The sequence below is a fragment of the Eleginops maclovinus genome, chromosome 16 (genome assembly GCF_036324505.1).
Source record: "Eleginops maclovinus isolate JMC-PN-2008 ecotype Puerto Natales chromosome 16, JC_Emac_rtc_rv5, whole genome shotgun sequence".
Classification (NCBI taxonomy): domain Eukaryota; kingdom Metazoa; phylum Chordata; class Actinopteri; order Perciformes; family Eleginopidae; genus Eleginops; species Eleginops maclovinus.
This window is the reverse complement of record NC_086364.1, coordinates 15,940,351-15,955,300: the sequence shown is the minus strand read 5'-3', so window position 1 is coordinate 15,955,300 and position 14,950 is coordinate 15,940,351. Positions and strand designations below refer to the sequence as shown.

Genomic DNA, 14,950 nt, shown 5'->3' with positions numbered 1-14,950 from the left:
TCAAACTTATCATTCCATCACTTCTACCTGGCACCCCCCACTCTCAATCTCTCCCCCAGCCTCGAATGACTCTTTCTCCCTCTGCTTCAAAAACACCCTGACGCTTTGTCGTCTTTCCCATCCGCTGCCATTCTAATACTCAGTCACGGTAATTGGTCAATAGGTGTTTTAAAGGAAATGTAAAAAAAATGAAGATAGAGTTGAGAGAAGGTAGATTTGAGTCACAGATACCAGAGAGAGAGAAGAAAGAAAGATCAGTGCTACCTGAATACATATAAAGGGAAAACATATGGGAAAGAATAACATAAACACAAGCAAGAAAACACTGTGGGTGTCTTACTGTTTGTGTTTGTGTGCTCACGAAGCACTGAGGGTGAGCGGTACGTGTGTTTGCTTCTACTACATCTCTTGCAATCTGAACGCATAGACAGATCAACAGAGAGGATTGGACGATCTCAGCATGTATCCATCGTCCTCTCTCCTCTCTGACCCCTACCGAGGCACGGACATGACGTGGTGCATCAACAAATACCCCTCACAATGCCAGGGCTCACTGTGGAAGACAGGAGAGGAAGGAGGAGGAGCAGCGTGGAGGTGGAGAGGAGACGTGATTTGAATGTAGACGGCACTCACATACGTGTTGTTGAAAGAAAGGACAGAGGGAGGAGTGAAGTTAATTGATTGGCGAGAGGGGTTGATTTGGCTTGTTTGCTTTATTTTTAGCAAAAAATGTAATTACTTATTCTTTGTTATGCGCTATTGTGGAAAAAAGCGAATGTATCAGAAACACACACAATGCAAAGATGGACATGTGGCATCACAACACTGGATCCCTAAAAGCCTATGTGTACCTCAGTCCATCCTCTCTGCTCTGCTGGGCATGCATGGTCTAGCAGAATACCGTCTTTTGTCCCCTATAAGCATCTTATTTAGGTCATTGTGTAAACAACTAACCTCACACACACACACACACACACACACACACACGCACAGCAGGTGCTGCACTAGTAGGATGCAGGCAGGGGAGATAGGAAGGTAGGAGAGTGGATAGAGAATCTCCGGGGGAATCTATAGGTGTGTAAGTTTGTGTTTGCATATCAATGTGTGTGTTTGTTGTGTGTATATCTGTGGGACTGCCAAAACTGTGGACCTGCATACATAAACTCAAACAGACCTGCAAAAGATGACAAACTCACACTCAGGCACATGCAAGAATGAATGCGCGCAATATTCACACACTGCTTTGTTTCCTCACGCACAGATCCACACACACACACACACACACACACACACACACACACACACACACACACACACACACACACACACACACACACACACACACACACACACACACACACACACACACACACACACACACACACACACACACACTCACACCGATGAATAATGCTACTGTGCCTCTGGTGGGATGCACCGCTGTCCCTGGGGCGGGTTGAATCCCGGAATATTATGCTGGAACCGGCTGACACACACAAGCACACAAACCCACACAGGCACGCGTGTGCGCACACACACACACACACACACACACACACACACACACACACACACACACACACACACACACACACACACACACACACACACACAAGCTCAGTGCGCCGTCTCCAGGTGACTCTGTTCCTTTTATAGAGCAGAGCACTCTCCACCCCTCCTTTATTTCTTCCTTTTTTGTATGAATGCACAAACACACTAAGCCCAACAACACACCATATGAACCCCCTGCTGGTGTAATGAAAGCATGCACGCAAATACACACTGTAAGACTTCTCACTTCCCCTTGGAGGAAGTTGGAGTTTGCATCTGTGCAGGGGAAGACAGGGAGGAGAGAGGAGAAGAAAAACATGGCTAAGCTGAACCTCTTATGAAACACTGGATCAAAGACAAATCAGATAATATCGCTATATATTATTTGTTTAAGTAATACATTTTAATATCTTGGGGTGGTTCAAAAAAAGGGGGTAAGGCTGGGGATCATGTTTGATCCAAACAATAACAATGAATAATGCATTATACAAAGTCAGCTGGAAAGCTAAATAGCCACAGAGGCTCTGTGAGTGAGTTCAGATGAGACTGTGCGATGAACCAACATGGATTCTCTTCAGATGTCAAAGCAGTGCTGTGGCCTACTGTGTTGGACCATTTTGCCTCGTCTACAATCCTGCATCCATCTTTGTCCTTCCTTCCCAAGACATAGATAATGCCTTACCTGTCTGCCACGTCCATCTTGAGAGGCTGAAACAGATACATATACAAACCCATGGACAGTTTCTTTATATCCGGAGAAAAAAAACAAGTATTTTATGTTATTGTTGTCGTTATTGTTGGGAAATGAAATGATGTAAATTAAGTGAATATAAATTTGTATTTGGGAGTGAAAATCGTAATAGTACTGTATCTATCATTCGTGTGTGCTCTTTATTCTTGTTTAGGCTCCTGTTGGATGTTAAAATAGAAAGAGGTGTTTTATATGAAAAGACAAATGCAGGCGGAACCTCATCGGCGCTAACCCTCGTATTGTTCTCTCTTTTCTTTTGCCCTCTCTCTCTCTCTGCCTTCAGAACCCCTAACCCCCCTTCCCCCCTTTCCCGTCTCACCTCACCTCCCCCTCCCCGCTCTGGCTACAGACGCAGAGAGTTATGCAGTCCTTCCGTGAGCGCAGCGGTGGTTACCACAGCAACCAACCCTGCTACCAGCAGGAGCCCCATGAATTATCCCGCCTGGAGACCTACCGGCAACACCCGCATCATCCCCATCCTCAGCACCCGCACCCAGGCCCCGGTCCACATCCAGGCCCAGGCCCAGGCCCAGGGCACACAAGGCCAGGCTATGAGGCTCATCCACTGGCAAACCCCACAAGCATGCCTCCAGCTGGGGGACCGGGAACTGCAGGAGGACCCAAGGACTGTTACAACCAGCAAGCATACCCTGGTTACCCTGGCAATGGTGGGGGGAATGGGAGTGGAAATGGTATTCCAGCATCCTCGCAGGCAAAGAAATCCTACAGAGGAAGTAAAGTGCCCCCGCCAAACCCCGGTCAACTCCTACAAGGTCCTGGGGGCTATAGTAACCACATGGGCCCGGGGAGTTACTCAGCCCAGTATATGAGTGAGGGCCACCTCCAGCAGAAATGGGAAGACTCAGCCCAGTTAGCACAGTATGACCAGGAGATGGTGGGGCGTATGGAGGCTGGTGGTACCCCTGCACCTGTGTCTTCTCAGTACATGGATCAGAACATGCTGGGCCACTCACAGACCCAGTGCCACCAGCCCTCCACCCCTGCCTACACTAGCCCCCACCATCAGCCCCATCCCCCTAACCCTTCTCCCTCCCCTCTCATGTACCCCCAGAGTCACCTCCACTACCCACAGCACTCACCCTCTCCTTCGCCATACATGGAAAAGTGCAGCCCTATGCCCCACTGTTATAAAGGTTACAACATACCCCCAAATTCCCAGTATGGCAGACAAATGAGCAGCCACAGCAGTCTGAAGCCGGGGGCTTACCGGTCGCCCCAGAACAGTTATGGCTACCAGCAGACTCCCTCGAGAGGTTATGAGCAGCAGCCTCCTTTACAGGCCATGCCTAACCCCCAGGAGCCCCACCTCTAAATACCAACACTACAGCCAACCACAACAGAACTACTGTCTCTCAGAGCTGTCTGTCAGATCACCAGAGCAATATTATCAGACCTGCAGCCCCTCCTCAAGCCACTCCCCTGCACGGTCTGTAGGACGCTCCCCCTCGTACAGCTCCACCCCTTCACCACTAATGACCAATCCAGAGTCATTCCAGTATGGCCAACCTCCCATGACCCCTGGGGCAGCTTCATCCGCTTCATCCTCTTCAGCTGGTATACAGGAGCAAACCAATACCAACACCATGTTGATGCCCCCACGCTCGCACCCCTCACCCAATGTGCCCCATGCAGCCCCCCACAGCTACACTACGACACCACAAGTCCCCACCATGAAAGAACGCTTCTCAGAGAAGCTGTTGTCAAACCCCAGCCTGTGGAGTCTGAATGCCCTTACCTCTCAGGTAGAGAACATATCTAATAATGTCCAGCAGCTGCTGCTTTCAGAGGCCATGGTGGCCAACAAGAAGGGTGGTAAGCGCAGCAGTGGAGGAAGCAACAGCAGTGCTGGGAGTGGAGCACCCGCCAAAAAGGGTGAGGAGTATAAAAGTCCTCCTTATCCAGATGGTGGTGGTGGTGGTGGTGGTGGTAGTATTGGCGGAGGCACCATGCAGGACCCCTATTCAACACCACAGCACCAGCCAACTCCCATGGAGCTCCACGAGGGAGGATACTCCAGCAGTAGTGATGAACAACTGGAGAGGGGATACTACTACTGTGGCCAGGGCAGAAGTCCAGCACAGGCCCCCAATAACACACAACTCAGTCTGGACACAGCCTCTTCCTGCTCCATGACATCTCCTGATGATATGTCCACCAGGTCTGGGGACTCAGGTCTGCACAACCTTACCCCTGATCCTAATAGATGTCAGTCATCGCAGGGAGGAGACGGCATGAGTACTCCAGTGAAGAGCATTGGTGATGAGAGGTCGCCGACAAGCTTTACAATCCCCAGTCCTATGAAACAAGAAAGGGACTCCCCTTCAGATATACAGCATATTAACGAGCCTGTCAAAGAGAACTTTGAAGAGTCGGCCTGGACAGAAAAAACGTCAGAAAAAGAGGAAGTGTCAACAGGTAACACTCCTGACCATGAAAGAGATTCAGACACAACTAAATCAACAGAGCATCTGGAGAAATGGTCAGATGAAGAAAAGTGCCCAGCTCTCTACGGCAAAGTAAACGAAGAAGTGACAGAAAATAACTATTGCTATAAGGAGACTGTGTACCAAGAGGCTCAGAGCAAATATGACCCTGATACAAGAGACTCAGTTGAACAGTCCCCAGCAGCTCTTTCTGACACCAGCCAAAAGGAACACTTTGGTCATGAGATGAAATCCGAGGCGTTCAAGTCTGAGTCACCAACTGCGTCTGAGAGCTCAGTGAAAACGTTGCCTTTCATTTCTAGGGGTGACCTTGAACAGGATCAATATTCCACAGAGAAGGAGGACAGCTCAGAAAACACCTCTCCCAGCCCCCAAGTTGAAGCCTTGGATGAGAGCAACTCAGACAAAAGAGAAAGGAGAAATGATGAGGAAGAGGTGGAGGAAGAGGGGGGTGGACAGAAGGAGGCAGATGAAGAGCAAGAAGAAGAAATACAGAAACATGAACAACCTTCTCTTTCCCCTCCTCTATCTGTAGAGGTAAGGGAGGAACTGGGAGAGGGGGAGAAAGTGTCATCAACTGAGGAACACATGAATAACAGAGATGAGCAAGAGAGGTCTCCTGGAGATTTCTGCGGCAGGACAGAGAGTCAGACTGCGGAGCTGCAGACTGACAACAAACCTTCAGGGGCACCTGCCTATCCAAACACAGCAGCAGCAACAGCAGCAGCGGATGCTTCTGCAAGAGAGTCTGCCATTGGTGACACTGCTCCTCAGCCTCAGTCTGCTATGCCATTCTTCTCGGCTCTCAATGACAAGACAACACCTTCAGCTCAGACCAGAGATCATATTGATCACATTGACGCTAAAGTATTGGAGCCAGATTCTCCTCAGCTGCCAGGAAAGTCAATACTTCCCTCAGCCCCTCCTGGGCTGACACTCCACCCTCTCCCAAAAAAGGTGATGAGGACATGGAGCCGGGCATCAGCTGCGCTAGTGCTGTGACCCCTTTGGCCAAGCCAGAACCTGTGGTCCCATCTGCTCAGCCAAGGGCCTTTGGACGTAAGCATGCCAGGGGCAGAAGAAGAATCATGCATTCAGGTGTGGGAATCAGGCGACAGATAAGCTTGGAAAGGGAGGGGGAAAAGGAAGAGGAAGGAGTCTCTTCGCCTACACAGAAGCCCTGCATCTCTCTAAGCAAAACAGAGCTGTTTTCGGATCAAATTGATCTAGCTCACCAAGAATCTATAGTGAGCCAGACTCCCAAAATGCTATCTGATGGTTTCCGTTCAAGAATGTGTACTCGCTCATTCAATGCACCGGACTTGCCACCCAAGGTTGAGCCTCATGTAAAGAGAAAACCAGGCCCCAAACCAGGATCAAAGCCTGGACTCAAACCTGGGCCAAAACCTGGACCAAGACCAGGAGCAAAGCAGGTCCAAAACTAGGGCCTAAACCTGGTCTAAAGCCTGGAGCAAAGCCCGGGCCAAAACCTGGACCTAAAACAGGACCAAAACCAGGACCAAGACCTGTGCAAAATGAACCTGAGCTGCCACTGAAAATTGAGACTCCTATGAAAAGAAAACCAGGACCTAAACCAGGTTCAAAATCAGGACTAAAACCTGGGCCAAAACCTGGGTCAAAACCTGGACAAAAACCTGGTCAAAAGGCAGCTATAAAGCCTGGTCCAAAACCAGGACCTAAGCCTGGACCAAAGCCTGCAGATGTTTTGCCCCCTGATGACACCTCACCCATCAAGCCCTCAGTTGGTCGCCCCAAAGGTTCAGTTTCTAAGGCAAAGATCGTACAACAAGAAGAAATCATTCAACCTTTGCCAAGTTTGCCTAGCAGGGTCAGAAAGAACCAAAAAGCTACATTATCACAAGAAAACCAGGATGTAAAACCAGTAAACCAGGAAGAAAAACAAGCCAACCATGAGGTTAAGTCTCCAGAAAAGGAGGGTAAGAACATGATCCTGAGATCCAGAAAGCCCTCACAAGAAAAACTGTCAAAAGAAAAAGAAAAAATGATAGCGGAAGACATTCTGCCCCAGACACTGACAGAAATAAAAGCCAGTGATGAATCACCAAAAGTAGAGGAGCCTGCTATTTTGGAACAACCTCCAACTCATATTCATGATGCAGACAAAAACACAGATGTTCTAGCAGACCCACCCACACCACTTGCCCAAACAGTCCCAACTGAACCATCTGAAGAAAAGACCTCACTTTCATTGAAACGGAAACCTAGCCCAGAACTTTCTACAACACCAGTAAAGAAAAAGAGGGGTCCAAAGCCCAAACCAAAAACCTTACCACCCCAACCCCCACTGCTGGAACAGGTTGTTTCCACACCTAAAGAGAAAGGTGTCAGAGGCCCCAAAAGAAAGCGAGGGCCACCCAAGAAAGCATCTTCAGTCACTCCACCACCCAAAGACACTCCTGTAACCATCAATGAAACGGACATTGCTAGTGATGTGCCTGTAGTGCCTCCTCAATGCCCCACTAGAACGAAAGTTCTCCCACCACGCAAAGGCAGAGGACAGAAGTACGAGGCCATGGTGCAAAAAATAACATCTCCAAGCTCGAAGAAACATCTCCCAATTCCTCAGATAGACAGCAATTTCACTGATGATGTGACAGCCAAGGGTTTGTCTCAACATGTCTTAAAGGAAGGTGAGGCTACTATCATAAATAGCACGGAAATGATAGAGGGAGAAGTGAAAAGCATAGAGTCTAGACAAGAGGGAGTGAAACAATCCGAAGGAGTGGATAGAAAAAAGGAGATTACTCAAGAAGAAGAAAAGCATGATGTTATTCAAGAGGCAATAACACCAGATGAAGTGAGACAACAGGAGACAGAAGAGCTATTAACTAAGGCAGAGACAAGACAACCAAATGTTGAAACAGAGACAAAGCAGGATGTTGGAGCTGACAAGGTTTGGAGCTCAATAGACCCCCAAGAAGAAGTCAGGGCTCTAGGAGAGTCTGCACTACAGGCCTCAGCAAGTTTATCTTCTGCTTCCAAGTCCTCCAGAACTAAAAGGAAGCGATGGGCCATGGTGGAGAGCACAGATGCCACAGTAGTGGCCTTGGAAGCAGGGAGTCTAATAGTTACAACACCAAGGCTGGCCAAGCAGAGGGCCATTAAAAACAACCATGAGATGCATCTAAAACAGAGGAGAAAGAAGAGAAAAGGCCAAGCTTCTCTAGAAGAAACAGAGACAGTTGAGGAGACAAATATTGAAACAGCAGAACAACAACATCATGAGAAGGAAGAAGAGAAGGTAACCCCCACAGAGGCAACAATACCTCTGCCAATCAGCACAGATGAGATTACAGAAGCCCCCCAGGTTACAAGCACAGAACTCATTAAGAAACCTAGGAGGGGCAGAAAACCATCCACAAATCCAAGTAAGAGAAAACGAGGAAAATCCTCATCGGAGCAGATTCCAGGCAAGCCAGTGAAAGTCCACAAAAAACCTGGGCCAAAACCTGGGATGAAAGACGCCATGGAGGTTATTGAGGCAGTAGTTAGGGCTGCAGGGTGTGAAAGTGCCCAAAAAGAGGAAAGAGAAAAAGAAGAAATGGAAAGAAGAGAAACAGAAAAAGATGAACAATCTGAGTCATGTATCGTGGGCCCTGTGGTAACAGTAACAGACAAAAAGACTGAGATTGTTTCTGTGAAAAGAATCAGGCGCAAACCAGTCCATCAAAATCCCAATATGTCTTTCTGTCCTTATGTACGGATTAACAACTCCAGAGACTTTTCTTCTTGGTGTGCCATAGTCAACAAGCCTGAAGATGCAGTAATATTTCAGAGACGTAGAAAAAAAGGCATACTCAGAATGAGAAATCCTTTCACAGTTGCAAAAGGTGTACCAAACACTGCTGCCATGCTACAGGGACCCTTGGTAAAAAGAAATCTAATTGACAAGTGTCTTACATGTTGCCTCTGTGGAAAGCCAGCAAATTACAGAGACCTGGGTGATTTGTGCGGCCCCTACTACACAGAGGATTGCGTACCACGGAAAATTTTGACCATCGAGCACACAGAATCCCTCAGGGAAGAGTCACAGAAAACCGACGACAAAAACAGTAGCAGCAGTGACGAACCAAGCGAGTCTTTAAAGAATGAGGGCGAGGGCAGCACAGAAAAGGAGGGCAGTACAGAGGCGTCCACTCAAGAGGGCAGTAGTAGCAGGCACCATCATTGGCGCTACCGGCGGGCGGAAAGAACCGAGAGAACAGGTCAGGAGGGTGGTCCACGAAGATTAACTCTCAGAGAGAGGTTCAGGAGGATGCAGCAGCTTCAGGCTGTCAGCACAGGGGCCTCGAATGACCAAGAGAGGGGTGACAGTGTGTTTCAAAGGCTACAAGCAGAAGCAGAGAGTAAAGAGCACTGGGCACATGAAAACTGCACCATCTGGACCAAGGGGGTCATAATGGTAGCTGGGAGACTATACGGACTGAGGGAAGCTGCCGGCAACTCAGCCCAAATGGTACAGTAGCAACTAGCAAGTCAATTCTGAAAATGTGTGCATGGTTATGGAAGTAAAGAGACATCATTTGCAGGTTCTTTGATAAATTGGAGTTAACGTTTGACTTTTTTTCTCCTTTTTTCCTCTCTATGTCCCTCTATTGGTCTTGGTCCATATGTCCGTCCGTCTGACTAACTTCAGAGTTGCTTCAAGTGCCAGATTGTGGGGGCATCCCTCAGCTGCTGTTGGAGAGGCTGCTCACATAAATACCACTATGTCTGCGCCAAAGAGATAGGTAAGAGACCACAGCGACAGAGTGAAGTAAGCAAGGGGGGGGGGATGACGGAGGAGAAATGAGGAGCGATATTGGGAATGTGAAATTGAGCATGAGTTTAGAGGGCAATGGGTAGAGGAACAAATAAGGAAGGTAGGAAAAAAAGGAAAGGAGAGGGAGGGAAAATGGATGTGGGTGAAATGAGAGAAGGAAAAAGCATCAAGAAGTAACATTATTGAGTGCGAGAGAAGATATCTCTGAGTGCTAGGGGAGAAAGAGGAAAGTGGGGAGGGAACAGAAGCAGGGAGCCTTGAATAAAGGGGGATGATGAGAGGAAAGTGGGACCCTGGAGTGTGCAAGAGGGAGAGGGCGATGAGACAGAGGGAGGAGGGTGTGTATGCGTGCATTATTGACCACAACCCTGTGGCTCCATCCATCCATTCTGCTGTCTGGGGACTTAAAGTGCATGTGTGGGTGGGTGTGTGTGTGTGTTAGCATGCATCGATGTGTGTGCCTTCCTTCATGAACGCTGGCTCAAATGCTTCACTCATGCCACATTCCCTTCAATTCCTGTGTGTGTGTGTGTGTGTGTGTGTGTGTGTGTGTGTGTGTGTGTGTGTGTGTGTGTGTGTGTGTGTGTGTGTGTGTGTGTGTGTGTGTGTGTGTGTGTGTGTGTGTGTGTGTGTGTGTGTGTGTGTGTGTGTGTGTGTGTGTGTCTTTGGTCATTGTTGTCAATATGACTGAGTGTCTGTGTGTCAGCACATGTATGGTATGGCTTCCCCTTACATTACCTCATGCCAATGAAGTACAGTGGGGGGATTAGAAGGCCTGCCACGTCTGCCTAGCCTGCACAGGGTGCAGAGCGAGGCCCTTTTTAATCCTGCTGAGTGCACCAGCCATATCTGACTGCCTGCCTGTATCGCTACTCAACCACTCAGCCTCTCTCTTTCTTCTGTTGCTCTCTCCCTCTTGCTTCCTCTCCCTCTCTTTTTCTCCCTCCCTCTACCTCTTTCTTGTTCATATTTCATTTTATACATACCTGTATGTCATCACTATATTTCAAGGGGGGTTACGTTCTGTGCACTCAACTCATGCTATTTGTTCATTTGTTATTATTGTCTATCTGCAACATTGTAGCTTATTCTCTTCTCCTTTTCTTTTCTTTTTCTATTCCTGCTTAGGCTGCACATTCCATGAGGATGACTTCTCCATCAAATGTCCTAAACACGAGGTAAGAAAATTACTAAATGGCCATAAATGCTCATATTATTTCTTTTTGAGCATTTAAAATGACAGCATCCTGCTTTAGAAGTGACTCATTGAAAAGGGAGGGAGGGTTGGATGGAGAAGTTTTCGCATTTCCCAGGGTAACAACCTCTCAGACATTTGTGTTTTCATATATTTTCATGTAAAGTGAGTGTGCACAGGATTGAATTTCCATTAGAGCACTTATAGCCTCTCTGCTCAAAAAACGCTGTGCATTTGTTTTAGTTTTTTTTTCCTCTCATCCCGCTTCCAAGCCCAGAAAAAATTGAGTTCACACATTTCTGTCACAAGCAACAGCACCGTGGCTGGATAGACGATACTGTGCAGAACAGAAAACACAATTGTCAGCTCTTGTAAAACAGAAAGAATCAGAGGGGGAAACACAAGGTTTCAGGTTGGAGTTTGTTGTATCACATAACCTATTATCTACTTCAATGACAAGAGAGTCAGTATTTCATCTTGGGCTGATCAATATTCTGTTACCTAATCAATATGTACCCAATGACCTTGGCAAGCTGAACCCATATCAGCCAGCCTTCGTTGTGTAAATACTCAGTTATGTGACCTGTGTGCATTACTGTCACTCAACACACAGTGTTATGGCTGCCGACTGCTGCAATTACAACGGGTTACTCTAGTTGTGTTAATATGAAACGTCCACTCCACAGCCAGCTTTCCTGTAAGACAGACGCCATCTGGTGGAGACGTATTTACACTGCAGCACAAAGAGGAAGGTCAAATGCAGAGGGGAGGGGGGAGGGGGAGGGAAGTAGAGGGGGAGAGATGCTGACATTCAGCAGGGAGCAGCGGTGCATTGAGGCAGCAGTGGCAGTAGCCTCCCTCCCTCCCCTCTCTGCATCTCTCTCCCCCTTCCTGTTCATCTCCATGCAGACTGACAGGGATGAAAAGCTGGCTGATGATCAAAACACCCCATCCAGCATCACTGCCTGCTTTTCTACCCTGGTGCTCTCTCCACCCTTATCTCTCCTTCTTCCTCTTGTTATTTCTCATTTTTTCGCATTATTTTGCCTATGCGCCTCCCTGCTGTTTCAGCTCCCCCACTCTGTTCACCTCTCATCTCCTGCGAGCTCCCTTTTTTCTTCCATTGTTTTTAGTTGTCCCCCCCTTCATCCCTTCCTCTTTCTTTCTCATCTCATCTTCTCTATTCCTCTCCTCGCCTCAACTCCCACGTCTAAGCAGCAGAAATAGAGTATGTGAAACAGAGAAAAAAAGGAAAGGCAAGACAGGGAGAGATTGTTGTTAGTGAGCTGAGGCAGAGCTGTCATCAGCTAAGGGATCTGAAGGTCTGTGTGTTTGGGTCTGTGATGCGCCAATTTAGGCTGAGCAGCCTAATCAAAGGGAAGAGCAGAAACATACGAACACACACACACCACCCCACCCATGGGTCCCCCTCTGAAATTCTCCCTCTGCCTGTGTTCTCTTGGTTTGAGGGCTGGAACATACATATTGATGAAATCACATGTAGAGCTAATGGATACACACTGTGCGCTTTTACACAGGTTTATTAACGAGTTACCTGTAAGCTCACAAACGTATGGACATATTGAACGGCAGAGAGTGAAAAGCAGGGAGAAGTAAAAACAGGTTTGTGCTGCGGCTGAGTGGGAACAAAAGAGGAATGGGGGCAGTTACATCAGAGAGTGACAGCATGAAAGAGACAGGGATAGGAGGAGAGAAGAAAGGCAAGAGAGACAAGCAGCTCTCAGTGAGGGATACATTAAGATTGAAGGGGAATTAGGTAATTTAGGGAGGTAAATAGGAGAGAGAGGTAGAGTAAAAGAGAAAGTAAAGCTGATCTGAGTCCAGGCCATAAGGATGGGCAACAGAGAGAAAGACAGAGAGCGAACAAGAGATGGGGGGCTGCAGAGGAGAATAAGGGGAAAGAAAGCACTCCACCACCAACACACCGGTGCAATTAGTAGGCGTTCCTGCTGTGTCTTTCACAGTGGAGCTGGTTCAATGGCCAGCTGCATCCATCTCTCCACTCCTGCACACGGCAGCCAGCTCACCTTTGTGTCTGCATATCTGCACAGAAACACTCATAACGCTGCAGGTACAGCACATACACCAGAGCTCCCACCTGCAGAACACATGGACACACATTTATTGCAGCTTTCGTGTTCAAAACAACATGCTGCAGAATATTTTAGCACTTAAATAATGCTCATATTCTGCACAGCTGTAGAGACAATGTAGCAGTCATAGACCGAATACCTCAAAACCTCTGGAAAACCAAAAAGAAAAGTCCACTCTGTGTGTATTTATGAGTTGAATTCATAGCAGTCTCTCTTCCCCTATTCTACAGGACCTGTAAGATATTCCAGTTCATCACTTCCAACACCAACACAACCTCTCAGCCAGGCAGGCGTCACTTATCCAGCAAGGCAAACAGAGATGTTGTCCTAACAGCCACCTATACCTAAAAAAAACACGAGGATGACTGATGACGGACAGGCACATCAAGCCAGTGGAGATGGGGGAGGGAGAAAGGCTGCTCTGAGATGGAGGAAGGAGCAATACAAACCCCAGGAGAACGGCTCCGCAGAGAATAGCTGCTCCCTGAACCCGGCCCTGAAACGTGTTTTCTCAACTGAGCCCCTTACTGGGAGGCAGAAGGCAGCGGCACTGTTTACCAGGAGGAAAGACTGCGCTTTGGAGACTGTGTGTCTAGAGCCCAGTGCACAGGGGGGGCTGCTTAAAATGCAGAGCGAGGGATGTGTGTGTGTTCTGCCTTCGGATGGGTTGCTATCATATTCAGACACCTGGCGGACAGTGATTGGACAGGAGCATCCCTCTGGCCACCTTGTCTGTGAGCCAAGAAGTGTGTATGCGCAAGTGTGTGTGTCTGTGCGCGTGTGAGTGGGATAATCACATTGTCATTCTACAGCTACACCATCCGTGTGTCTGGGCATTATGTGTGAGTGAAGAAGTTTGTCTCCAAGATGTCATTGCATCAAAAAAGCAGCAGCAGCAGCAGCAGCAGCCAACCACTGGATGTACTCTCTCAATGTGTGTGTTTAAAACAAGAGACAAAATTAAACATAAAAAAGGAAACTGTACATGATGACGTGCTTTACAGGTTCTACATATTCTGATATTGAAGAGTTAAGTAAAAAAATGGACGCAGTATTTTACTATAATGCTCTTATCTTCGGAGATGTATTTTGATGTGCATTATGACTATACAACATCATTGCGTCACTCTTGGTATATGTCAGGCTTTGTTGTAATTCCGAAATTAACAAAAAAAAATGAAAAAACAAAACTCTGTTTAGGAGTGTTATCCCATTTCAACTGTGTGCACATTCAATATGTACAGTAGATGACGCCATCATCACTCAAAAGGTTACAAATCAGGGCTCCAAGTGTCCAACCGGGAGTCAGGTCATCTCACCTCATATCTATGTACAGTTCAGAAGTATTACTGTTAAACATTGCCATCATGTATGATTATTTCATCTACAACTTCATCGCAGAAAAACATACATTCACTTCAGATTTCACAACACTCCCGTCTGTTCGTGTATCTCAGATGTAGCCTCTTTCACTCTTCCATGCTATGTTACAACGCCCTGGACAGGGTGTGAGTTTGAGTACTGGTCATATCAAAAGGAGACATATTTAAGTATTAGAGCATAAAAGAAAGCGCAAAAACGCCACACCAAACGTTCTCTTTTATGAAGCTCATTATTTAATGGTGTATATAAGTATTTGATGCTGTTTAAATGTAAGATGTGATGTACTAATATAATTGTGTATAGTATTTCCTAGAGATGTTTATTTTCTATAAAATGGAATATGTTATTGCTTATAAAATGTTATTAAAAGAATCCATTGATGAAAAAAATAACCTTTTTTGGGAATGTCACTTGTCATAAGTTGGAGCATGTCGTTTTATTGATTTTCATGTCTATTTGTTTGAAATCGATGATACAGCATCACTTTGTTTGAAATGTTTTTTGTAACGCCAATGTTAAATATACCAGCACCTTTCAATGCTGCTATGACCAACGCCTGCTCTTTCTTGTCTTTCCTGAATACGCACTGACATCAACATAATTTGGATCAGCATGGCATCACCAAGCAAAGTGAGCATGATGAGTCAAAACAGTTTCCATTACCAAAAGTACGTCAAAACTTTCCTT

At 47.0% G+C, this 14,950-nt stretch overlaps 1 protein-coding gene across 1 annotated transcript; it reads left to right on the top strand.

Annotated features, from left to right (window-relative positions):
* Positions 1–2,663: 2,663 nt before the first annotated feature.
* LOC134878095 (retinoic acid-induced protein 1) lies at positions 2,664–14,786 on the top strand. The gene is given in 7 exon segments (XM_063903905.1): positions 2,664–3,629; positions 3,631–5,686; positions 5,689–6,209; positions 6,212–9,265; positions 9,446–9,539; positions 10,700–10,749; positions 13,111–14,786. Coding segments are annotated over 7 exon segments (6,750 nt in total). The 3' UTR covers positions 13,120–14,786.
* Positions 14,787–14,950: the final 164 nt, after the last annotated feature.